At 42.8% G+C, this 26469-nt stretch overlaps 2 protein-coding genes and 1 pseudogene across 6 annotated transcripts; 1 reads left to right on the top strand and 2 right to left on the bottom strand.

Annotated features, from left to right (window-relative positions):
- Positions 1-222: 222 nt before the first annotated feature.
- On the bottom strand, positions 223-2448 carry LOC136501812 (basic helix-loop-helix protein 80-like). 3 transcript variants are annotated; one of them, XM_066497348.1, is made up of 8 exons: positions 1973-2448; positions 1740-1892; positions 1543-1608; positions 1369-1437; positions 1173-1256; positions 932-1075; positions 673-828; positions 223-508 (listed from the first exon to the last, which is right to left on the bottom strand). In XM_066497348.1, exons 1-7 carry the CDS (start codon positions 2237-2239, stop codon positions 727-729), a joined length of 885 nt encoding a protein of 294 aa, XP_066353445.1. In that variant the 5' UTR covers positions 2240-2448; the 3' UTR covers positions 223-508; positions 673-726. The 3 variants fall into 3 exon arrangements, with proteins under 3 accessions (XP_066353445.1, XP_066353443.1, XP_066353444.1); XM_066497346.1 differs by having other exon boundaries at positions 932-1078; positions 1973-2444; XM_066497347.1 differs by having other exon boundaries at positions 932-1078; positions 1976-2441.
- A 2212-nt stretch (positions 2449-4660) lies between these two features.
- LOC136500123 (piriformospora indica-insensitive protein 2-like) lies at positions 4661-20908 on the top strand (annotated as a pseudogene).
- LOC136501744 (basic helix-loop-helix protein 80-like) lies at positions 15862-18084 on the bottom strand. 3 transcript variants are annotated; one of them, XM_066497277.1, is made up of 8 exons: positions 17609-18084; positions 17377-17529; positions 17180-17245; positions 17006-17074; positions 16812-16895; positions 16571-16714; positions 16312-16467; positions 15862-16147 (listed from the first exon to the last, which is right to left on the bottom strand). In XM_066497277.1, exons 1-7 carry the CDS (start codon positions 17873-17875, stop codon positions 16366-16368), a joined length of 885 nt encoding a protein of 294 aa, XP_066353374.1. In that variant the 5' UTR covers positions 17876-18084; the 3' UTR covers positions 15862-16147; positions 16312-16365. The 3 variants fall into 3 exon arrangements, with proteins under 3 accessions (XP_066353374.1, XP_066353371.1, XP_066353373.1); XM_066497274.1 differs by having other exon boundaries at positions 16571-16717; positions 17609-18080; XM_066497276.1 differs by having other exon boundaries at positions 16571-16717; positions 17612-18077.
- Positions 20909-26469: the final 5561 nt, after the last annotated feature.

The following is a 26469-nucleotide window of genomic DNA, read 5'->3' as shown; positions in this document are numbered from 1 at the left end:
AAAGAGAGCCAAGGACACGAAGTCAGTCAGACAGCTGTGGCCATACCTGATGCAAGAGAGAGCATGGGAACAAACTGATCGTCCATCACTCTTTGCATTTGAAATGATTGAACTACAGATGTAAGAACTCCCATGCATTCTCACTTTGTTAGATTCTTGGTTTAAAGAAAACAATGCAATGATTTGTACGTAGATGCTGGGAGTTGGACTGAATGAAACGATTAATCACTGTTCGGCAAAGAACAAAATAGCTCTCTTATGTATTAACAACCGATTGCTCAAAGACTACAACGGTGGGCTGGTGACGATGACAGGTGCAGCCGCTGAGAAAATCCTCATGGACAATGCCTAATACAGGAGTTACAAATATTACAAAGTCTCTGAAAATGTGTAAATAAACAGCAGGCTCTACTTGCTGCTATCTCCAAATCCAGACAAGGGGATGGACTAGATCCAACATCTCAAACTCATCTGGTGCTCCTACCAAATCTTGCAGCATTATTTCCTCCTGTTCAGAGATCAGCAAAGAAAATGTTATTAAACGGAGATTAGCATGATGGCCTAATAATTCAATCAGAGTAGGTCAAGTGTAATTTTCAGACATGAGACCGGAGGTGCCAGAGGCACCTTTTAGTAGGCCTCCCAATCAATGAACTTAGCTTGCAATAGTACCTATTGTCAATGTGGGGTCCCTTTCTCTCTTCCTCTCACCCAATTACTCTTCCCCTACTGGAAAGAGCACATATTGTTGAACACCAGCTGGTTGAGCAGCTCCTGCCTTGTTGGCTCCCCCACTGCTTGCTGCATCAGGTAAGTGCTGCCATTTTCCTGAAAAAGAGTGACCTCATATTGGTTAAAACATGATGGATGGATGCTGATATGTTTGGATATTTGCATGTAGTATATGAGAGGAAGTGGAACACATGCCAACCTGAGAGAAAGAGATGGAACCCTGGCCCTGCAGTGAGTAGGGTGTGGTGGAGGTGGTGTCCATGATGGCTTGAGATGGAGCTGGGCTAGCTTGGCTCATCACTGGACCTGGCATTGCAAGAGCTTCTTGGAACATGCCTCCCATCTTCTGAATCAGCACAATTTTTTGCACAAAATATTTTAACATCAATTAATTTCACCATATATTTTAGACTGTAAAAATGATTTTGTTTGTTTCATACTTGTGCGTGATCATGGAGGCCATCACTGTCCAGTCCAAACCCATATAGCACTGGGCTCATGGAGGCAATCCTCATGGAAAGGAACTGAAAAAAAAAAAACAGGTAGGATTATGATTTGCAAATTTCTGTCTGGAACCGTCTAAAGTGCCGCATTTTTGGCACCAATATATTTAATGCTTCATGGTTTGTGTTTTACCTCAACTTGGTTCTGCAGGGACTGCACATAATTGATAATCTCATCCAAAATCAGGGCCTTTCCAGTAACCTGCCCAAAAAGCACATTTGTTCCTTCTCAAAGTTATTATTACTACTTAGATGACCTATAACTTAGCAGATATCACATATAGTTAATCCAAGTAATTAATCTGACCTTGTCACAACCAGGGACCAGTGCTTGCAGCATCCTCATCCTCTCACTGATCCTCTCTCTCCTCACCTAAGGCCAACAAAAAATGCCATCAGGAGGCGATGTTCATGTAAGAGATGAAAGGGGGGCAGAAACTGAAACCAAACTACACACGACTAACTGTCAAATTAATGCTACAAGGATTAGAGTGGGAAGTGTACCCTCTCTGCAAGGCTGTGGCTGTCTGTTGCCTGACCCCTCCTTGCCCTCACATGGATGTACCCCTTAGTGGCCTCATCTTGAGTGGTGCTCTTCTCCTCAGTCTCCTTGTGGGGCCTCTTCCCCCTCTTGCTCTTGCTCTCCTGCTTGCAATCCTATAAACCAAAATGCATTTTTTTTTAACAATGTTGCAGAGAAAATGGCAATAATGGTGGCTGTGTATGTAAGTTACTACTACCTTGGATTGAGCAGAGCTCAGCGTGGCACTGTCTTCTGTAGTCTTCCTCTTCCTCTCCATTGGAGATGCACTGTCCTGTGGGGAGGTGTCAACCACTGCAGAAGAGCTCTCAAGTGAAGCGTTCTCCACCATTGCTGCTGCTGCATTTGCATTTGCAGGCGCTGCTTCGCCATGGTTCTGGCCGTAGAACAGGAGGCTTGAGAAGTTTGGGGAGTGGCTAGGCATCTTGAGGAGGAGCGAGTTGTTCGGTGAGAAGTCCGCCATTGAAGAAGATCCCTGTGCCTCCCTGCAACTATTCTCTTGATCTTATGGTTTGGTCTCTTTGGAGGAGGAGGAGAGGGACTTGTTGGCACTTGGAAGGAAGCGGAGACCAAGGTTGGCTACTACTCATTGGTGCCGTTGCTCATGGTGGTTTATATAAAAGATGAGAAGACAGTGAGAAAGATGGGAGAGGGGGATGCATGAATGCATGATAAGAGCAAATCATTAATCTCCATTGATGGATAAGTTGGCAGTGAGCAGTGTTAAGAGAGGGAGGGACCCTGTACATGTCAGCTGTCGACGGCCGGGCCTGCTACTGCTAGTAGGGAGTGCAAGACTTTGAGACACTGGCAACTGTACATGTACCATCGATGCAGTAGGCTGGCTGGTGATCGCCATGTGTGTGCTTGCTCGTCACCTAATCGATCAATAACTTCTCCCCCTCCGGTCTCCACCGCCAAGCCACCAACCAGGCCGGCCTGCTGGAGCTAGCTAGCCTATTGGCCCCGTTCGCTTCGCCAACACTGTTTCAATTGATTTATTACGAGAGAAAAATATTGTTCTTTGAAAAAACAAGTTGAAAAGTATGGATTATAAGACAAGTAAACAGGGCCAAGCTGCGACCAAACTGAAACTGTATACTCCTCCTATATCATTAATTCTAGCAGAAATTTATAATCAGATTAAAAGTGGAGCAGATGATGACGTTATAAAGAAATTATTCAGAAAACTACTGCTCAGAATTATAGCATCAACCAAAACGGTGTTAATTCATCACTGGTGCATATACTGCTAAATTAACACAGAAGTAAGCATACATATGCCAAAGTAGCACAGTCAAGGGTCAGAAAATCTCATTTCAGTTTCAGCAGTACAGAGAGCTAGCTGATGGAGCTAGTAGCAGCCCTCACACAGGTCAGTGAGTAATCAATAAACCTTTCCCACCTCGAGATGAGATGGAGATTGATGCATCCAAGTTCCAACAATGGATCGGACTGAGTATGTAGCATGCAGCAGGCTATATACAGTATGGAGAAATGTAGCTGTGCAGGAGCTATGATCAATCTGTGCCTGACGACTCTGATTGATCGATCGAGCAAAGTCCGATGCACACATATACATTGCCAATTAGGCAATCACCTATATATGTGCTACATATTCATAGCTAGCCATGCGTAGGTTAGGTCCTTGCGTGATTCAATAAACGGACGTACGCCGCGTATCTTGGATTCATGTATGTGCAGTCGTAGACCGTTTTATACGTTTTTTCAGATAATAAAAAATGTTTTTTATTAAATTTTTAAAAGTAATACATCAAGTTGATACAAAGTCTGAAATTATATTATATATCATATATGTATGTATACCGTTTATATAGAAGTCGAGTAGATGCCAAAAAAATTCAATCTCAACACTTGGAAAACTGCCTTTAAAGAGGAGTTTGGATTGGTTTGTATCAAGGCCAGGCAGAAAATTAGGGATTCCCTCATTACGGGGTGCGTGAGATTTTCTCTTAATGTTTGATAATACTTTTCCCCCTTGGCTTTAAGAGCATTGTAAACTGTAAATATTGTAATCTCTTTCCCATTTATATATTCAAAAAAAACTATAAAAATAAAAAATAGGTAGGGCCGTAGGGGACTCCCCTGTTGACTACTACTAGTTATCTGGTCATATATGGGTCGTCCAACACCCCAATGCAACCCGCCAATCGGATCAAACTAGGGTCATGGTTTTTGATCCATGATCTGATGCAATCTAAAAAAAACTAACCCAAAGCATGTACTATGTAATGTTAAACTTCGACCAAAGATTTTAATCTAACATTTTTTTAGTTAACCTGACTCGATGTTTGATTAGGTCTACTACCAGGTACTACCACACTGCAGTATTGCAGCTCAGATCTAATGTAGTACCTCTGCATGCATGGCTGGCATGGCTTGGCTAGTTTACGCGAAAGGCCTTTAAACCCACGAGTTTAAGGCATGCGCGTGCAGGCGTGCGCTAGCGGTACATACTAGGCTACTAGCGTATCGTGCATGCTGGGTGAGAGAAGAAAAATAAAGGGAAAATTGGTTCTGTAGCACTGAAAGAACTCCGCTTCCGTAAAATACCATCGAAAGATATCCGTCACTTAAAATACCACCGAAAGGATATCCCGTTAACTAGATCTAGCATTCCGTCACATTTGGAGATCACACCGTGATTGCTCCGTCCTCCTTTCATCCCATACTGAGCTTAGGACGACGCCGACGAGGCCACGACGCTGGAGCTCGCCTCGGGCTTCCTCCCGCCCTCCTCCCCGTCCCACGCTAACCGGCGATACTCGGTAATAACGACGAGTTGTTGATCGTGGACCTGAGCAGGAACTCTCTAACCGGCTCTCTGCCTTCGTCACTAGGTGGCCTCACGGGGCTCCTGAAGATGGACCTGAGCAACAACCTGTTGCAGGGCAGCATCCCGCCGGAGCTCGCGGGGCTGAAGAGCCTCACACTGCTGGACCTCCGGAACAACAGCCTGACCGGCGGGCTGCCCCAGTTCGTGCAGGGCATGGCATCACTGCAAGACCTGCTGCTGTCGAACAACCCGCAGCTGGGCGGCGCGCTGCCGCAGTCCGGGTGGGAGACGCTGGCGGCGAACCTGGCCACTCTGGACCTGTCCAACGTCGGCCTCGTGGGGCTACCGGCGTCCATGGCGGCGCTGACGGGGCTCCGGTTCCTGGCGCTGGACCACAACCGCCTGACGGGCGCCGTGCCGCCCCAGCTCGCCCAGCTGCCCAGCATCGGCGCGCTGTACCTCAACGGCAACAACCTGACGGGGGCGCTGCAGTTCTCGGCCGGGTTCTACCAGCGGATGGGCCGGCGGTTCGCGTCGTGGGACAACCCCGGGCTGTGCTACAACATCGCGGACGTGGACGCGGCACACGCGCCGTCGAGTGTGGTCGTGTGCAAGGCCTAGCGTGGCGCGGGACGGGGAGGAGGGCGGGAGGAAGCCCGAGGCGAGCTCCAGCGTCGTGGCCTCGTCGGTGTCGTCCTGAGCTCAGTATGGGATGAAAGGAGGACGGAGCAATCACGGTGTGATCTCCAAATGTGACGGAATGCTAGATCTAGTTAACGGGATATCCTTTCAGTGGTATTTTAAGTGACGGGTATCTTTCGATGGTATTTTACGGAAGCGGAGTTCTTTCGATGCTACAGAACCAATTTTCCCAAAAATAAACGTTTGTACAATGTGTCTGCTGCTACGCTTTTGTATTCCCTCCCATCCAATCGAAAAGAGAATATAATTCTAGCTTTGAATCAAATCGACTTTTTTTAACTTTTGTCTAATAAATTTATAGAAAACAGTATTAAACATTTTGTCTCTAGGTAGGTTATGAAAATTCTACCTCTCCATCCAAAAAAGATGCCATTTTAGGTTTGGACCGAGTCCTCAAACTTCCTTAAGTTTAAGTTTATAGAAAATATTATTAACATTTATAACTCTAAGTAGTTATACTAAAAAAATATTCCCATGATTAATCTAATGATTCATATTCAGTATCATAAATGTTAATGATTTTTGTATAGATTTAGTCAAACTTAATACTGGTCGACTCCTTGAAAAATAAGAATTGCATTGTTTTTGGGACAGATATATAGAGCAATTCAATGATTAATCTCATGATAGTTATTTGGTGCCATAAGTGCTAGCACTGTATTGATTTGGTGAAACTTAGAATTGTTTGACTTATGGAAAACAAAAATGAGACTCTTTTGGGACGGGGATGTATATACATACACAACACCACAATGAGGTGACAACTAAACTTTCCATCCAAAAATACTGTCAGACTACCTTAAGTTTGTTTAACCAAGTTTACAAAAAAAAAATTATCAACATTTATAACACAATATATATAAAACATATTTTATGATGAATCTAATGACAATACTCATTTGGTGTCATAAATATTTATATATTTAGTAAACTTTATCAAACTTAAGAAGATTTGAATTAGAATAAATTTATAGAATGGTATTCTTTTATGGAATGGGGTTGTATATAATAGGATAACTCATCATGCCCATTCTTCTGGAGCTCTAAGCAATTCTAGGTTTGGTGTAAGCTAAGGTTCGGCTTGGTACGGCTCCCACTTCACTAACTAGATACTAAGCACCTCAAAAGAGAGTTACATCGGGTAGTTCCGTCAAGCACACCCCTAGGGTGACCTCAAAACAATCCACGTTTTACATCCAGAATCTAATAATGAGTACGAGCTTACAATACTTAGTCCATTTCATATAATAAGAGTTCTTAAAAATTATTTATCACAATACCAGAGTTCAGAGTGCGATAATTAAACAGCAGAATGAAAATAAACATCTAGCATAAATGATACAAGGATCCATCTGTGCCCACCAGAAGAATCCTCCACACGAGAGCTACTCCTCAAGCTGCACCTACAACAGAGGTAAATAAACCCTGAGTACATAATGTACTCGTAAGACTAACCCGACTAGTGGAAATAATTTTTCAACTCCAAAGGATATGATAAGCTTTATGGTTTGTTGGGTGTCCTTTTTACAAAAAGCATTAGTAGTAGTGAATCCTTATGTATGTGTTTTATTAGTAGTCATGATTAGTTCATTAGCTAACCATTCTATGTAAGCATTTGTTCTACTTTCAAGCAAGAGTTGAGCAATCAGATCCATTCATCCCCTTTCATCTTTCAGTTCTTACTACGATGCTAGATCATAGCCAAGTCATATCGTATCACATGACGATTCGTGAACCAATGTATCCCAGCTGGGTATCCCGAAACACACGCCCCGCTTGTACCCTAGGCACAAGTAAGACAACCCACCACTCTCCTATCAAGGGGTCTAGGTCTCCGTCCAAACTTGGACTCCAAGGCTCCACTCCTGAGTCCCGGACTTAGTGTGGTGCTTAGACCTCTACCATCTCCACCTCCAATCAATCGGTCCAGAAAGAGCAAAAACCCATGACAAGAGAGCAACGAGCCTTCCGCTCCCATAAGCATTATGTGCTCAGATAATAAGTCTGTGACCTGACACCATCCACAGCAATAGACGGTCCTTAACCGACAAACCGATAGGAAAAATAGTGTAACCAAGCTATGCCCCGTTAGCCACAGGACACAACCTATTACAACCCACCAATACCCGTACCATATCCCTGCCCGGTCTCCATTTACTTTCAACCATTTTATCATGAGAGTAATAATATAATTACTTATTGTGAGTAACGATAGGTTACTCACGCTACCAGTAGCCTAAGCATAGCAAGCTATTCAACCTATGCTAGTAGGACTATATAGGTAGGTTTATCTATGCATGTAGTTTCAAATATAGATCCTGTAATGTAAATGCACATCACATATATATATCTAGTGATTTCAAAATAAAGATTGTGCACCGGAGCTTGCCTTGAGCAGGCGGATTGTCAGCTATGTCAGTCATCGGTGGCTCCAAGGCTTCCTCCTGTATGAGGACCTCCTCCTCATACTCTTGCTCTCTGGTGGTTACGAACTCCACCAACTCGTTCTCTACATGCATGCAACGATGATGCAACACTTAGTATTTTAGCAACAGCAGCTCTTAAAATAAGAATATATCTACTAAGCTAACTCTAATGACTAAGATACTAAGCTAACTAGTATTTTCATCAAACAAGGTACAAATTCATCTAACACGTATTAACTTAACAACTAAAATATATTCTTGTTTCTACTAGCGATTTAACATATATTAAAACAAGGAGTATCTTACTACCCTAAAGCTTAGCCTATTCTAAGGCTATAAAAATTACAGCGAGCACATAATAATACCAAAAAACTACCATAAAAGTTTTTAGTTAAAGTTATTACCATTTTGCCACAAAATTTTCTACAATTATTAACCTAATAATATTAAGTATTTCCAATTAATTTAATAGACCTTAGTTTCATCATAGATAGTATGAAATAATTATACTAACAAATAGATAAAGAATTTAAGAGCCTAATAAAATTGGTTTCACGATTTTTGGACACCTATACGAATTGTTGTTAATTATCAAAGTTCAGCACAAAAACTAAAATATAAGGCTATTTCTATTTTCTAAAAAAAGAAAAATGAATTCACCACCGTGGCCCACAACCACGCGAACGCGGCCCACTCGCGCGTATCAGTGGAGTAATTTTTGTTCAATAAAATTAGTTTACGCCCCTACTTGTTAACTGTATGAATCGTGGAGCAACTTTCGTTTCACATTTTTGTTGATCGTTTTAGTTGCAATGCATTATTTACTCAATTCACCACATGATTTAACACACAAGTATGATGTTCATGACATGTTTTAGTAGATGATTAACGGTGTAACACCGAGAGTGTTACAGCCGTGCGTCACATCTGTGCCGTCTCCGACCAGTGAAAAGCGTCGTGGTGAGTTCGTCGTGCTTCCCTCTTTCGTACCATACCATCCCCGAGTCTAACCGTGGCCTCTAGGGCCGTCCCGGTGAACTCCGGCGAGGAGCCGAGCTCCTCGGCCATGGCGCCGCCTGCGCACAGCACCGCTCCATCGACCCCTGTTCCCCCATTGATCTGCACCGTCTGATCTGAGATCAACGGCCAAGATTAGAAGATACCTCTTCGACAGGTAACTTTGCTAAAGATCCCCATGCTCTTTTCTAGTATAGAACCCGCAGTCCATAGCAACTTTCCAAAAAACATTTTCTTCTTTTGAAAACGTAATTTTCGTCGATTAAATTCAAAATACGTTTTCTCTTTTCTGGAAAGCGCAGATTTCCTCTATTAGATTTGAAATTCATTTTCTTCTTTTAAAAACAGTAATTTCTTCGGTAAGATCTAAAATATGCTTTTATCTATTTATAATTTTGCCACTATTTTATTTAGGCCAAACTTCTCCGTTTTAACTCTGATTTGATCCGTTCAAGTTGTATTTGATTCATAATTGTGTAATCTACATATTCATCATACTGTTGAACATGTTTTCAACTTTTGAAATTCGAGGATAGATTTAATTTATTATTTCATTGAAGAAAATCTTATTTAATTCATAACTTTTTCGTTATAGCTCCGATTAGAGTGATTTTCACGTATGTGTTCGTAATAACAGTGTAGAACGTCTTTAAAACCTTTTTACTTACTGTTTATTATGTTTGGTGTACTGTTCCAATTTAGTCCTAGTGTTTGCTTCGTGTATGATTGCATGGATGCTTGTATGGTGTTCTATGATCATGTTCAGTCTGTGAGCTTTGCGTCGGTGATATAAAAGAAGTTGGTGATCTAGAAGATGTCCTTTGGAGATTACAATTCACTAGAAGAAGGATCTGAGTTTAAGGCAAGTATAGCATGTGATCTTTCTTGTTGTCCTATTCACCTTTAATCATTTAATTCATGCTGCATGTGTCTATCTTGACTACCACTAAGGACTTCCTAGCATTTGTACTTATATCCTTGTCACCTATGGGTTATTGCATTGGGTAGTATGATGCTAGTGCTCAAACTAAAGCCATGATCTTGTAACTTGACTAATGGAATATGCAATAAACACTAAAAGATGTTTTTAGCAACATAGGAATTAGGGGGCTAAAGCATTGGGCTATTTTTATGGTGCTCTAGATTCCTCTCCCTAAGGACTTATCTATAAGCGAACATCTGGGACTTACAATACATCTAGTGAGGGCTACATGGCTCTGGCTTTAGCTCAGTATGAGGATCTTTTCTAGCTTGTTAGAGGTTATCTTTATGGCATAAGAATGGCTTGACTGAATCAGGTATAGGACAACCTCTACTCTTATGTGTATAGCCATGATGGAATTATGCCATTCGACAGGGGGTTCCTATATCTGTTTGCCGAGTGAATCTAATGGCCCTAACTTATTAGACGAACCTTTGAAAGGCTTCATAGTGAACCCTATCGACCTTCCTTGGTAGTGGGTCAAGAGGTTGGCCGCCTCGGGTCGAAAAGGTAAATCACGACTCACAGTGAAAGTGTACAACCTCTGTAGAGTGTAAAACTGGTATATTTATCGTGCTCATGGTCACGAGCGGCCTTGGACCCTTACAGAATAGATGATGAACATTAATGATACTGATGATACAGATGCTCACTAATGATTACTGTTTATGTTATTTATTTTTTATGTTTACCTGATCATGTGTTTATGTGGGCTTTCGAATAAACTTGTTGCCACCCAATTGCTAAAAGATAACTCATTAAAAGCTAATCGCAGTTAAATCAGTGTCCGTCTTTTGAGCCTCATGAACCCTCATGTTATATTTGTTGAGTACGACATATACTTACGCTTGCTTTACTTTTTAAATCTTTGGAAAAAATTCCGGATGGGTACCAGATTGCTAGAGTTTGGAGGAATTAGGCTTGTGATCAATCAGTCAGTTGTCCATGTGGAATTAGAGTCTTTCCCCGAGGATCAGAGTTGTCTTTCCATTGTTTGCTATCTAAAGGTTATATTCTTTATACTAAGCACGTTATATATTGAGCATTGTCTATTGATATTACCCTTATTTGTAGATATACGTGAGATTTGACTTTCTGAGTTCACATATAGTGTGTATCTGGTTTGTTGTTAAAACTAGGTGCTACACTTTTCAGCGAAACGAACAGGGACATAGTACTACGTACGGAACATGGTCAGGTTCTTAGAAGGAATGATGTTTCCTAGGGCACGGCAATGCTTAACAAGGCACATGCGTTGTGGTTAAAAGGTCTTGAATCTAGAGGGGAGCCCAAGCAACATGGACGCATCGATCGTCTTCTCAATAATCATCGTCCCCAACAAAGGACCACGCATCGATGCATGCAGTAGTGTAGTCGCAGTATGCGGCAACGGCAAAACAGTTATAGCTCAGGACCTCAGAGCTCGCCCCCACGAAATTCAATTCATGCATGTCCCTGTTCATGCTCGATCTAATATTTCATTCACAGTACAGTAGCAGTGAATCAGCTGCCTAGATTAATTGGAGGTATATATGATGCATCCATGCTGCTCTTCTTTCTTTCCAAAGGCTAGCCGAAGGTTGTTGAAGTCTACAGTGCTATTGGTTGTTGGCGGCGTCGGGCGAAGAAAAGGGCTAGGAGCGGAGAGAATCAGTTACGAGTGAGTTCTATAATATAAATATTTGGTCAAAGTTAAAAGTGCTTGATTGATCGGGAAGCGAGAATGATAGTTATTTTAGGAGGGAGGGAGTAATCTCTTCTTGCCTAGTTAATGAGACAGTAAAGAGAGCCGGCCAGCACACACCTAGGTAGCACAGAGATGGCTCTCTTTGTTGGACCACTGCTTTGGGTTTTCTATGTAATGTTTTGTGCTGTTAAAAAGGTTCCCCGTGGTTGCAATAACCCCCATCCTAGGTTGTTAGGCTCTGCAAAGTGTTTTGAGTGGGGCATGGAGAACACGTATCGAGTCTATTTGGCTCTGTGTTGGTATCCGTCCTTCAATAAAATTTGCATATCTCTTATAAAAATCGAGTCCTTTGAGAGTTTGAGAGCGCTTACTTTATATGATATTTAGCTTGAGTGCCTCTCTCAAATACTCAATGCATACAAGTGTTGTCTTTAGGCCCTATTTGAAATGACTCTTAACATTAGCTCCGGCTATTATATGTGGAAATGGTAGTCGTTGAAGTCACTGTCTCCTAGTTAATTTTGAGAAAGGAGATAAAATCCACAAACGGGGACTTTAGAGCTTGTTTGGTGCCGCTCTCTGTGCATAGGTAACGGGGAAACAGCTCCAGCTCTTATACAAATGAAATGTAAAAACAAAAGAGCTGCTGAAACTACACTTTTTTTTTTTGACTCCTCTACAATAGCGCTATAGTGTGAGCCGGAGCCGGACGAAGCCAGGGCCCCTTAGAGCATACGATGTACCACGGAACCAGTAAACGCCAACAGATCCTTGATCAACAAGGGCGTAATGTTGTTCACAGTGTACCACGGCAGCGACGACAAAGTCTTTGCCAACTTATTGTTGCATGCAAGCAAGGCTAGCCATGTACAAACGTCAGTGCTAGCTATCTCACGGAAGTAAAGTAACTATTTTGCCCCTTACGTCTTTACCGCACTGAAACATGCAAGAAAAAAACTACAGCCAGCGCATGAAAACTGAGGTACTACGTACCGAGAGGTCGATCTGTAGGGAATTGAAGGGCAGGAGGGATGCAAATTACACTGGGGAAAAATGGCGTTTGCTACAGTCATTCCCTCACGAAAACAGCGAGTAGCAAGTCTGCCATGTGGAGCAGTTAAAACTGGTACTGAATCTATCCCTGCACTGCACAGCGTGGTTTGGAAGTTTCTCAGCGATAGCTGCATGCTTGAATGCGCATTCTGAATCTGAATGGGAGGCTTGAACACAAACACAATGATGACTGTGGCTTTAATTTTCTCAGAGAAGCTGCTGGGAAACAAATAAAACTGAAATTATTAGCGCCCCGTTCGCTTGGCTTATAAGCCGTACTTTTTCAGCCAACGAACAGTATTTTCTCTCTCACAACAAATCAACCAACAGTACTTTCAGCCATGGCTTATTAGCCGAGCGAACAGGACATGCCAGTACTTTTTCAGCCAACGAACAATATTTTACTCTCACAACAAATCAGTCCAACAGTACTTTCAGTCATGGCTTATCAGCCAAGCGAACATGATATAACTCCTTGAATTAACACTGTTCTATGTACAAAAATCATTTGGTGTGATTACAACATCGGTAGTACCATGCATGCAGTACGTTTACAAATGGTTGTAGCTAGGGGCTCATTCAAACACCGTGTGGAAATTCGCTCATCTTTTACGTACAAAATTCTGTAAGGAAGCGTGTATATCATACAGATAGACTTTTCTGGAGCTAGGTAGCTTTTGTTGCTTGGTATGTGTACTGAACTTGATGAAATACGTACCTCCTCTGGAAATGAACGTACAGAGCATTTACAGTGAAAGGGAAAATATGATCATGAGTAGCCTTCTCTAGCTAGCTAGCAGGCCAGGACTGCAGCGAGACATGTTCTGAAGCAAATAATCAAGGCCCCGGCAGTGGATGATGAATTTCGGCTGGTACATTGTACAGTGAATTTCGGATGGTTTTGAATGATTCAATAGTATTCTGTGAGAGAGAATAAGCTAAAACAAAAACTAAGCTGGAAGTGTACCAGCCGAACGCGGTGGATGATAATTTTACCGGTAGAGTATTAATTATTAAATCCAAGTGGTAGCAAAATCACTGTCAGTGGTCACTGGGAGAGATGAGTGGGACTTCTGTGACGTATTGCAGCTGCAGGCAGAGCCGCAGACATGCCAGTCTGTGGGACGGTTTCTGTTGCAGTGGTAGGGCAAGGCTGATGATGATGGTGCTGTGTGATTTGATTAGCCAACTAGTCTAAACCAGCCCAGAAACCAACCAGCGAACAAGCCGTGCATTTCTTCTCCTTCTTTTAATCTTTTTTTATTTGAAGAGCAATTCAGAATATATCATATCATATCTGTAAATAACTGTGACCGTTTACCAGTGTCGGATGAAAGACCCAGACAGATGCCAAGAGACCCAAGTGTCAATTATCTTATGAAAAAGTCCGGAAGATTCTGAAAACAATGCATGCGTTTGTAAATAAAACCTGTGAACTTCCAGTTCCACGCTTCATTTGCAAATAATTTCAGTGCTTATTCTTTGTAGCTAGCATTCCTGAGACAACCACTGTTTGGTTCTAGGTCGAGGGAGATGAAATCGTCAACATAGGGGAATATTCGGCTTAGATGAGAGTTGGCTCTGTTCTCAGCAAACGATAGGACGGTGAGGGACGAAGAAGGATTAGCGCAAGTGGTCAACATAAAAAAAAAACTCGGCCTACGGTGGGCAGACAGCCCCGCAACTTTGTGCTTAAGGAAGAAGACCTTCTCACGCAGACCAAGAAAACCCCCGAACACCAGTGTCCCGCCCTTACACAGGGGACCCGTTACCCTGTGAGTGGGCCGGTCCGTTGCCTGTGCTTTGGGAAACTCGAGGACAGGTGAGGGGATTTTTTTAACTCCGGGTAGGCGAACGAGCGCACCCGTGGGGGCTCGAACCCTGCCCGCGAGAGTACCAGGCGGACGTCCCGACCAACCGGTCAGAGGAGCCGCTGGTAAGTGGTCAACATAGGGGAGAAGGATTGGTAGCTCACAACATCAAAGCAGTTTTTACTAAAAAAAAAAGGTGACGCTTAGATGGGTACAGTGGTACTGTGTCAATGTAGAGGAGTGTTCGGCTTAGATGAGAGTTGGTTCTTTTACTAAAAAAGAAGAAGAGATGGTAAGGGACAAAAAAGGGATTAGCGTGAGTGGTGTGGTAGTGGTGTGTGTAGGGGCCGGGAGGAGCTGAGGAGCTCTGGGCTCTGGCGGTGATGGTCAAGCTTGACAACACGACATAGGTGACGCTTGATGGGGCACAACCGGATCACCAGCTTGCGGTGAGGAAAGCTCTGGTGGCAGGCAAGGGCGAGCTGCTCCGACAGTCAGCGAGGTCGAGGTGAGATCGGGCGGTAGGAGAGGGCCGGGCAAGGTGAGCTCGGACGAAGGGAGGGGGGAGGGGGCGTGGAGACCTCAAGCTCGAGCATGAGTGAGGCAATCTCCAACGCGTGTAGTGCCAGATGGGGGCTAGAAGAAAGAAAAAAAAAAGGAAGAGAGACTAATGCAGTGAATCTCACGTGTCAAGTGGTCTCGTCCCATTTTTCAGTGTCCCTTGACCAAACTGAATAACAAAGAAGATTCCATCTTTTTAACCAAACAAAGAACATAGACCATCATGTGGCTCAACTAGAATAAGAGCGCTCCATCCCACTGGACTATGCCCTCAAACCAAAAACATACTAAAGGGAGCAAGTAGCATTGTGTCGATGGGGCTTGGCCTATCATTGCTCAATGCTCATGTAGCTAGGATACACTTTATTACTTGTACGCATGCAGGCAGAGTGCGGAGAGAGACACACATAGACACACAAAAAGAGAGAGACCTTTGACAGCTCTGCCCATAACTGATGCAAACACACCCTATCATACCTTAGATGCCGATGAAATTCTATTTACTCCCTCGGTCCCTATTTATATATCGTTCTCACTTCCCTTCCGTGAAGTCAAACGAACACAATTTGACCAAATATATACAAGAAAATATTAATGTTCATGAGGTACATAATTAGTATTATTAGATAGATCGTTGAACCTATTTTCATAATAAATTTACTTGGAGATGTACAAATGTTTTTAATATTTTATAAAAACATAGTCAAAGTTGAGGAAAATTTGACCCGCACGTTTCTGTAAGCGACAAATACAAAGGGACAGAGGGAGTATACCACTGAGTTTATTTCTCACATGAACAAACAGTACAAAGACCGTCTCAACTAGTCAAAGAGAGCCAAGGACACGAAGTCAGTCAGACAGCTGTGGCCATACCTGATGCAAGAGAGAGCATGGGAACAAACTGATCGTCCATCACTCTTTGCATTTGAAATGATTGAACTACAGATGTAAGAACTCCCATGCATTCTCACTTTGTTAGATTCTTGGTTTAAAGAAAACAATGCAATGATTTGTACGTAGATGCTGGGAGTTGGACTGAATGAAACGATTAATCACTGTTCGGCAAAGAACAAAATAGCTCTCTTATGTATTAACAACCGATTGCTCAAAGACTACAACGGTGGGCTGGTGACGATGACAGGTGCAGCCGCTGAGAAAATCCTCATGGACAATGCCTAATACAGGAGTTACAAATATTACAAAGTCTCTGAAAATGTGTAAATAAACAGCAGGCTCTACTTGCTGCTATCTCCAAATCCAGACAAGGGGATGGACTAGATCCAACATCTCAAACTCATCTGGTGCTCCTACCAAATCTTGCAGCATTATTTCCTCCTGTTCAGAGACCAGCAAAGAAAATGTTATTAAACGGAGATTAGCATGATGGCCTAATAATTCAATCAGAGTAGGTCAAGTGTAATTTTCAGACATGAGACCGGAGGTGCCAGAGGCACCTTTTAGTAGGCCTCCCAATCAATGAACTTAGCTTGCAATAGTACCTATTGTCAATGTGGGGTCCCTTTCTCTCTTCCTCTCACCCAATTACTCTTCCCCTACTGGAAAGAGCACATATTGTTGAACACCAGCTGGTTGAGCAGCTCCTGCCTTGTTGGCTCCCCCACTGCTTGCTGCATCAGGTAAGTGCTGCCATTTTCCTGAAAAAGAGTGACCTCATATTGGTTAAAACATGATGGATGGATGCTGATATGTTTGGATATTTGCATGTAGTATATGAGAGGAAGTGGAACACATGCCAACCTGAGAGAAAGAGATGGAACCCTGGCCCTGCAGTGAGTAGGGTGTGGTGGAGGTGGTGTCCATGATGGCTTGAGATGGAGCTGGGCTAGCTTGGCTCATCACTGGACCTGGCATTGCAAGAGCTTCTTGGAACATGCCTCCCATCTTCTGAATCAGCACAATTTTTTGCACAAAATATTTTAACATCAATTAATTTCACCATATATTTTAGACTGTAAAAATGATTTTGTTTGTTTCATACTTGTGCGTGATCATGGAGGCCATCACTGTCCAGTCCAAACCCATATAGCACTGGGCTCATGGAGGCAATCCTCATGGAAAGGAACTGAAAAAAAAAACAGGTAGGATTATGATTTGCAAATTTCTGTCTGGAACCGTCTAAAGTGCCTCATTTTTGGCACCAATATATTTAATGCTTCATGGTTTGTGTTTTACCTCAACTTGGTTCTGCAGGGACTGCACATAATTGATAATCTCATCCAAAATCAGGGCCTTTCCAGTAACCTGCCCAAAAAGCACATTTGTTCCTTCTCAAAGTTATTATTACTACTTAGATGACCTATAACTTAGCAGATATCACATATAGTTAATCCAAGTAATTAATCTGACCTTGTCACAACCAGGGACCAGTGCTTGCAGCATCCTCATCCTCTCACTGATCCTCTCTCTCCTCACCTAAGGCCAACAAAAAATGCCATCAGGAGGCGATGTTCATGTAAGAGATGAAAGGGGGGCAGAAACTGAAACCAAACTACACACGACTAACTGTCAAATTAATGCTACAAGGATTAGAGTGGGAAGTGTACCCTCTCTGCAAGGCTGTGGCTGTCTGTTGCCTGACCCCTCCTTGCCCTCACATGGATGTACCCCTTAGTGGCCTCATCTTGAGTGGTGCTCTTCTCCTCAGTCTCCTTGTGGGGCCTCTTCCCCCTCTTGCTCTTGCTCTCCTGCTTGCAATCCTATAAACCAAAATGCATTTTTTTTAACAATGTTGCAGAGAAAATGGCAATAATGGTGGCTGTGTATGTAAGTTACTACTACCTTGGATTGAGCAGAGCTCAGCGTGGCACTGTCTTCTGTAGTCTTCCTCTTCCTCTCCATTGGAGATGCACTGTCCTGTGGGGAGGTGTCAACCACTGCAGAAGAGCTCTCAAGTGAAGCGTTCTCCACCATTGCTGCTGCTGCATTTGCATTTGCAGGCGCTGCTTCGCCATGGTTCTGGCCGTAGAACAGGAGGCTTGAGAAGTTTGGGGAGTGGCTAGGCATCTTGAGGAGGAGCGAGTTGTTCGGTGAGAAGTCCGCCATTGAAGAAGATCCCTGTGCCTCCCTGCAACTATTCTCTTGATCTTATGGTTTGGTCTCTTTGGAGGAGGAGGAGAGGGACTTGTTGGCACTTGGAAGGAAGCGGAGACCAAGGTTGGCTACTACTCATTGGTGCCGTTGCTCATGGTGGTTTATATAAAAGATGAGAAGACAGTGAGAAAGATGGGAGAGGGGGATGCATGAATGCATGATAAGAGCAAATCATTAATCTCCATTGATGGATAAGTTGGCAGTGAGCAGTGTTAAGAGAGGGAGGGACCCTGTACATGTCAGCTGTCGACGGCCGGGCCTGCTACTGCTAGTAGGGAGTGCAAGACTTTGAGACACTGGCAACTGTACATGTACCATCGATGCAGTAGGCTGGCTGGTGATCGCCATGTGTGTGCTTGCTCGTCACCTAATCGATCAATAACTCTCCCCCTCCGGTCTCCACCGCCAAGCCACCAACCAGGCCGGCCTGCTGGAGCTAGCTAGCCTATTGGCCCCGTTCGCTTCGCCAGCACTGTTTCAATTGATTTATTACGAGAGAAAAATATTGTTCTTTGAAAAAACAAGTTGAAAAGTATGGATTATAAGACAAGCAAACAGGGCCAAGCTGCGACCAAACTGAAACTGTATACTCCTCCTATATCATTAATTCTAGCAGAAATTTATAATCAGATTAAAAGTGGAGCAGATGATGACGTTATAAAGAAATTATTCAGAAAACTACTGCTCAGAATTATAGCATCAACCAAAACGGTGTTAATTCATCACTGGTGCATATACTGCTAAATTAACACAGAAGTAAGCATACATATGCCAAAGTAGCACAGTCAAGGGTCAGAAAATCTCATTTCAGTTTCAGCAGTACAGAGAGCTAGCTGATGGAGCTAGTAGCAGCCCTCACACAGGTCAGTGAGTAATCAATAAACCTTTCCCACCTCGAGATGAGATGGAGATTGATGCATCCAAGTTCCAACAATGGATCGGACTGAGTATGTAGCATGCAGCAGGCTATATACAGTATGGAGAAATGTAGCTGTGCAGGAGCTATGATCAATCTGTGCCTGACGACTCTGATTGATCGATCGAGCAAAGTCCGATGCACACATATACATTGCCAATTAGGCAATCACCTATATATGTGCTACATATTCATAGCTAGCCATGCGTAGGTTAGGTCCTTGCGTGATTCAATAAACGGACGTACGCCGCGTATCTTGGATTCATGTATGTGCAGTCGTAGACCGTTTTATACGTTTTTTCAGATAATAAAAAATGTTTTTTATTAAATTTTTAAAAGTAATACATCAAGTTGATACAAAGTCTGAAATTATATTATATATCATATATGTATGTATACCGTTTATATAGAAGTCGAGTAGATGCCAAAAAAATTCAATCTCAACACTTGGAAAACTGCCTTTAAAGAGGAGTTTGGATTGGTTTGTATCAAGGCCAGGCAGAAAATTAGGGATTCCCTCATTACGGGGTGCGTGAGATTTTCTCTTAATGTTTGATAATACTTTTCCCCCTTGGCTTTAAGAGCATTGTAAACTGTAAATATTGTAATCTCTTTCCCATTTATATATTAAAAAAAACTATAAAAATAAAAAATAGGTAGGGCCGTAGGGGACTCCCCTGTTGACTACTACTAGTTATCTGGTCATATATGGGTCGTCCAACACCCCAATGCAACCCGCCAATCGGATCAAACTAGGGTCATGGTTTTTGATCCATGATCTGATGCAATCTAAAAAAAACTAACCCAAAGCATGTACTATGTAATGTTAAACTTCGACCAAAGATTTTAATCTAACATTTTTTTAGTTAACCTGACTCGATGTTTGATTAGGTCTACTACCAGGTACTACCACACTGCAGTATTGCAGCTCAGATCTAATGTAGTACCTCTGCATGCATGGCTGGCATGGCTTGGCTAGTTTACGCGAAAGGCCTTTAAACCCACGAGTTTAAGGCATGCGCGTGCAGGCGTGCGCTAGCGGTACATACTAGGCTACTAGCGTATCGTGCATGCTGGGTGAGAGAAGAAAAATAAAGGGAAAATTGGTTCTGTAGCACCTGAAAGAACTCCGCTTCCGTAAAATACCATCGAAAGATATCCGTCACTTAAAATACCACCGAAAGGATATCCCGTTAACTAGATCTAGCATTCCGTCACATTTGGAGATCACACCGTGATTGCTCCGTCCTCCTTTCATCCCATACTGAGCTCAGGACGACGCCGACGAGGCCACGACGCTGGAGCTCGCCTCGGGCTTCCTCCCGCCCTCCTCCCCGTCCCACGCTAACCGGCGATACTCGGTAATAACGACGAGTTGTTGATCGTGGACCTGAGCAGGAACTCTCTAACCGGCTCTCTGCCTTCGTCACTAGGTGGCCTCACGGGGCTCCTGAAGATGGACCTGAGCAACAACCTGTTGCAGGGCAGCATCCCGCCGGAGCTCGCGGGGCTGAAGAGCCTCACACTGCTGGACCTCCGGAACAACAGCCTGACCGGCGGGCTGCCCCAGTTCGTGCAGGGCATGGCATCACTGCAAGACCTGCTGCTGTCGAACAACCCGCAGCTGGGCGGCGCGCTGCCGCAGTCCGGGTGGGAGACGCTGGCGGCGAACCTGGCCACTCTGGACCTGTCCAACGTCGGCCTCGTGGGGCTACCGGCGTCCATGGCGGCGCTGACGGGGCTCCGGTTCCTGGCGCTGGACCACAACCGCCTGACGGGCGCCGTGCCGCCCCAGCTCGCCCAGCTGCCCAGCATCGGCGCGCTGTACCTCAACGGCAACAACCTGACGGGGGCGCTGCAGTTCTCAGCCGGGTTCTACCAGCGGATGGGCCGGCGGTTCGCGTCGTGGGACAACCCCGGGCTGTGCTACAACATCGCGGACGTGGACGCGGCGCACGCGCCGTCGAGCGTGGTCGTGTGCAAGGCCTAGCGTGGCGCGGGACGGGGAGGAGGGCGAGAGGAAGCCCGAGGCGAGCTCCAGCGTCGTGGCCTCGTCGGTGTCGTCCTGAGCTCAGTATGGGATGAAAGGAGGACGGAGCAATCACGGTGTGATCTCCAAATGTGACGGAATGCTAGATCTAGTTAACGGGATATCCTTTCAGTGGTATTTTAAGTGACGGGTATCTTTCGATGGTATTTTACGGAAGCGGAGTTCTTTCGATGCTACAGAACCAATTTTCCCAAAAATAAACGTTTGTACAATGTGTCTGCTGCTACGCTTTTGTATTCCCTCCCGTCCAATCGAAAAGAGAATATAATTCTAGCTTTGAATCAAATCGACTTTTTTTTAACTTTTGTCTAATAAATTTATAGAAAACAGTATTAAACATTTTGTCTCTAGGTAGGTTATGAAAATTCTACCTCTCCATCCAAAAAAGATGCCATTTTAGGTTTGGACCGAGTCCTCAAACTTCCTTAAGTTTAAGTTTATAGAAAATATTATTAACATTTATAACTCTAAGTAGTTATACTAAAAAAATATTCCCATGATTAATCTAATGATTCATATTCAGTATCATAAATGTTAATGATTTTTGTATAGATTTAGTCAAACTTAATACTGGTCGACTCCTTGAAAAATAAGAATTGCATTGTTTTTGGGACAGATATATAGAGCAATTCAATGATTAATCTCATGATAGTTATTTGGTGCCATAAGTGCTAGCACTGTATTGATTTGGTGAAACTTAGAATTGTTTGACTTATGGAAAACAAAAATGAGACTCTTTTGGGACGGGGATGTATATACATACACAACACCACAATGAGGTGACAACTAAACTTTCCATCCAAAAATACTGTCAGACTACCTTAAGTTTGTTTAACCAAGTTTACAAAAAAAAAATTATCAACATTTATAACACAATATATATAAAACATATTTTATGATGAATCTAATGACAATACTCATTTGGTGTCATAAATATTTATATATTTAGTAAACTTTATCAAACTTAAGAAGATTTGAATTAGAATAAATTTATAGAATGGTATTCTTTTATGGAATGGGGTTGTATATAATAGGATAACTCATCATGCCCATTCTTCTGGAGCTCTAAGCAATTCTAGGTTTGGTGTAAGCTAAGGTTCGGCTTGGTACGGCTCCCACTTCACTAGTGAAGCCATTTATTTTCAGCTTCAGCTCCATGAACAACTCTTCCAATGGAGCTAGAGCCGTTTTTAGTGAAATGTTTGACAAAACAGCTCCTCATAGTACATAAAAATGCTACAATGTCTATAATACCCTTACTCCTTTCTTTCTCTTTCTCCCGGCACCTCTCATCCTCACCCTCCCCGCGCCTCTCCTTGGGCAGCCGTGCGCCTCCCTGACTAGCCACGCGCCCTCCCGACTAGGGGCAAATCTAACAACCTCGCATGGTGGGGCCCACGGGGAGTGGGTTGGACGGGTGAAGCTATTATTTTCGGCTCCCCCCCCCCCCAACCTTTGTGTGAGCATGACTTGAGAGGAACCTTGAGTGGAGTATTTTGGTTGGTTTACCATGTTTGGCACAAAACGGCTCTAAACAGCTTCAAGAGCCATTGGTAGAGCTATGCCAAATGGGGCCTAAACTATTTTAAATTTTATTAAGCTTATAGAAATAGTGTCAATATTCTATGACTCAGTGTTGGTCACTACCCATGAACAGGCAATCACTGACCCCTCATAACTGCTAGGATTTGAACTCAAAACCTCAGTGTTCATGTTCCCTTGAGCGCACAACCAACTAAGCTATGCGACATATGTGACTATATAGCTGGTGCTATTCTTTCAACCGCACAATTTCAAATCTTATATTTTATATTTGACACTTCAAATGGTCTCAAATGAAAAAGTTGTTGACTGCAAAGTTGTAGGTCTCATCGAATACTACAACTTTAATGTTGACTTTGTCTCCATTCATCATTGTTAATCATCTCAAATCTGAGTTGAGAACTTATATTGAATATTTAGACTTGTAAACCATATTAAATTAAAAAGCTATCAACTATAAAGTTTTAGATCTCTTAAAAACTCTACAATTTTTATATAAAGCTTACCTTGATCCGATCTTATGAGAAAAAGTTATGAATTTTTTCATGTATAAAAGTCTATCACCGGCGGTTCAAGCCATGACCGGGTCACGAATCGTCATGATGGCCTATCACTGTTGGCCCTATTACTGTCGATTGAAACCATAAACTAACAATGATGCTCTATCACTGTCGATTCCAAAATAATCGGCAGTGATATAGTCTGACAGTAAATGTCTTTTATGGCGTATGTAGTGGGTATTAACATAAAAATATTTTATGGTTAATCTAATAAAGTACTATAAATATAAGTGTAGCAAATTTGGCCAAACTCCAAGTATTTTGACTTATGACAAACCTTCAAAGCTAGAAGCCTAGAATTGTAAACTTTTGGGATGGATCGGAGGAAGTACTAGTAAACTAGCTGTAGATCGAATTGAAGTCACTGAACTGAGTTCTTTTTCGTAGGTTAAACGACTGTTTGGTTCCTCGCCGATGCTCGCCACGCTACACACGGCTGCTACGTACGAAACCTGGCTGGTGTTTGGTTTAATTTGCGTACCATCCATGGTTGCCATAAGATTCTTCGGTTCATTTCTTTGTTAATTTTCGCCACCCTTGTGAGCTGCTGTGGTGGCCGTTTTCTTCGTCTAAGCTTCGGCATGTGTTGGCCGGCGACGTACGCGCTGATTAAGTGATCCCTCGATCCCTCACTGGCACATGAAAATGCATGCATGCTTGCGTGGACGCCATCAGTGTGAGGTCTTTTCGTCCTACTGTGTTTGGCTGCTATATATCGACGTACGACGCAGCAATGCCAGGCCTTTTCCGGCGTCTTTCTAGCTTCTGCTTCCCGCCAAGAGCTACATGCACCATGCAAGCTCACACACTCACACACAGTGACACAGTGACACAGAGGTATTCATCAGCTGCTACTCATTCTAGCTACCTATACAGTGTCCACTGTCCAGGCCAGTCAACAGACACCACCGTACACAGCATGTATCCATGTAAAGGTGGCCAAAGCAAGCTGCAAATTAAAAATAAGAATTATAAATACTACGTACAATATATATGCATGGCTGCTGCATGTTAGCAAGCTCTCGTAGCATGCATGCAGCGTGTGTAAAGTATGGCGCCATAGAAGAGTTGGCAGATCGATCGATCTGCGTACCTAGTATAACCTATCTATGCAGCATGTCTCAGCCGGAGGGAGGCAAGCATGCAGGCATGTGTGCATGGCCGGCCGAGCTAGATGAAGGATGTATGGATCGGTCGATGTCGATATGTGTGCAGTGCAGCTAGGGTGAAAAGCTAGGGTTTGTGCAAAAAGCTACGCAAGTTGACAGGTAGGTGTGGGAATCATCTAAGGGTGCACCATATATGAGCTAGCATGCACGACCTTTTTATTTAGAAGGACGACCAGTGCAAGTTTGCATGTGATCTGCTACAATATAATGGGCGAAACAACTATATTATTATGTGACAGATAAGGCTATGCATATACTAGACACATCATCATGGACGGTTCTCTAAAACTGTCAGGATAAACAATGTATGCATACATATATATATTATCATGCATGGACGATAGATGATCCTAGCTGGGAGCTTAATTACTCATAACCTTAATTATGACCCTGCTTGATGCTGAAATATTAAGAAACATGGTTAAATATATCCTCACTCTATTAGTTTATTACATTCTCAGGAAAAAATGTACGTACTAGAGCGAGAAGGAGATGGTGCACAATAATAGAGTGAGAAAGGTGGACTGAGAGAAGACGGATGGAGGGACAAAAGAAGGAAATTAAAACGGGTGGGAATGAAGGACGATGGATCCATGTTTCGTCTCAGATTCTTGTCACGCGTCTATATGTTCACCGGAAGTGCGGGAGTGAGGTGGCGATAATCGAAATAAATTACCATGCTTTAATATTAATATTATATTTATATGTATAGATGTATGTGTCTGACGGTCTATCATGCATCATTTTCTTCGGCCTTGAATATAAATCGTGTTGGTTTGTCCTAGCTAATAAAACATTTTTGGCTCGACTACGAACGTCAAACATTTTGTATCCATTCACAACATAAAATTAATGTTACTAGAGATTTATTCGTGGATGAATGGACTTATATTTAGGAACTAGTGCTTTTCTCTCTCTATTGGTTGAGGATACAATGCAATCAGATCGTCCTAAATTAATAAAACCAAGAAAATATATGCTCATTGCTAGACTAGCTATTCATGAATGCGCCGTAAAAATGGCGGTACACATATATAGTAACTAGAAGCATGCCCCACGCGTTGCTGCTAGAATTTCTTAAAAATAAAATAGTTGAATACGTGAGATAGATGATCTATATGTTCTTGTATCGAATCTTATCAAAGTTGGGCATGGCAATAAAAAATTAAAATAATTAGATCAAACTATAAGATGATTGGAACAACCAAACAAATAACAATATATATACTTCCTATGTATTGATAATAATTACATTTAGTGGAGGTGATGTGGATGACTTGTATTAATAGGTTCAAAGTTAGTGGGCTAACTTGGCATTAGTGGGAGATGTAGATAGTTAATGAGAAATGATGTGGATAGCTTGCATGTTAAGATAGAATCTCTAGTGGGGTTTAAAAATATAAGATACACTACCGGAGACGGCTTCTTTGCCGAGTGTCCCATACTTTGCCGAGTGCTTTTTATCGGGCGCTCGACAAAGAGGCTATTTGCCGAGTGCTAGAGAGAAAGCACTTGGCAAACAACTGGCACTCGGCAAAGAGGTAGTTTGCCGAGTGCCGAGCACTCGGCAAACAATAACACTTGGCAAAGACTAGGTTTGCCGAGTGCCCGACACTCAGCAAACCAGAACACTCGGCAAAGGACTACCGCCGTTAACGGCTGGCAGCCGCCGTTAACCCTTTGCCGAGTGTCTTCTCATGACACTCGACAAAGCTCTGATTTGCCGAGTGTCATTTTTTTGACACTTGGCCAACCAATTTTTTTTTTTTTACTTTTGACCTCCAAACTTTTTTCTGCAGTCCTCATAAAGTACCTAGTACTCCATGTTCCAATGTGGCACATTTCTCGGACTTTTTCTATATTTCTCTCATTTATTTCATTTAATTGAAATTTCTTGGATAATTCAAATTATAACTGCTAGTCATTCGAATAATGAAAAAAATGAATGGGAAAATGATATTCATGTTATTTAGTATAATGTGAGACTGTATCCAGGAACATACCACCAATTTCAAACATCTTATTCACGAAATATGACCACGAACTTGCAGCCGAGTTGTTTTTAAATTCTATAAAAGCAAACGAAGACCGAAAATCTTGAAACTTGTCGAGATGTCATGATATCAATATGTGGAGGCTATGATAAAAAATTGAGAAGGTTTCACATAAGTTGTCACGTACGATGCTTGCAAAACGAAGAATCTCCGAAGAAGTTGGGAAGGTTTCGCATAAATTGAGAAAGAAGAGGAGGGAGGAGGAGAGGGTATCCAAGAAAAGTCAATTAAATGAAATAAATGAAAGAAATATAG

This window comes from Miscanthus floridulus, chromosome 13 (assembly GCF_019320115.1).
Source record: "Miscanthus floridulus cultivar M001 chromosome 13, ASM1932011v1, whole genome shotgun sequence".
Classification (NCBI taxonomy): domain Eukaryota; kingdom Viridiplantae; phylum Streptophyta; class Magnoliopsida; order Poales; family Poaceae; genus Miscanthus; species Miscanthus floridulus.
This window is presented reverse-complemented; position numbering and strand designations above follow the sequence as displayed.

Excerpts from the sequence above, each read along its gene's own strand:
- LOC136501744 (XM_066497274.1), bottom strand. The coding sequence starts at position 17,875 with ATGGCGGACTTCTCACCGAACAACTCGCTCCTCCTCAAGATGCCTAGC. Across the intron at positions 16,896-17,005 it reads CCCTGCAGAACCAAGTTGAG|TTCCTTTCCATGAGGATTGC; the intron begins GTAAAACACAAA and ends TTTTTTTTTCAG. Across the intron at positions 16,718-16,811 it reads GCCTCCATGATCACGCACAA|AAGATGGGAGGCATGTTCCA; the intron begins GTATGAAACAAA and ends GTGCTGATTCAG.
- LOC136501812 (XM_066497346.1), bottom strand. The coding sequence starts at position 2,239 with ATGGCGGACTTCTCACCGAACAACTCGCTCCTCCTCAAGATGCCTAGC. Across the intron at positions 1,893-1,972 it reads GCTCTGCTCAATCCAAGGTA|GATTGCAAGCAGGAGAGCAA; the intron begins GTAGTAACTTAC and ends TTTGGTTTATAG. Across the intron at positions 1,609-1,739 it reads GCCACAGCCTTGCAGAGAGG|GTGAGGAGAGAGAGGATCAG; the intron begins GTACACTTCCCA and ends TGTTGGCCTTAG.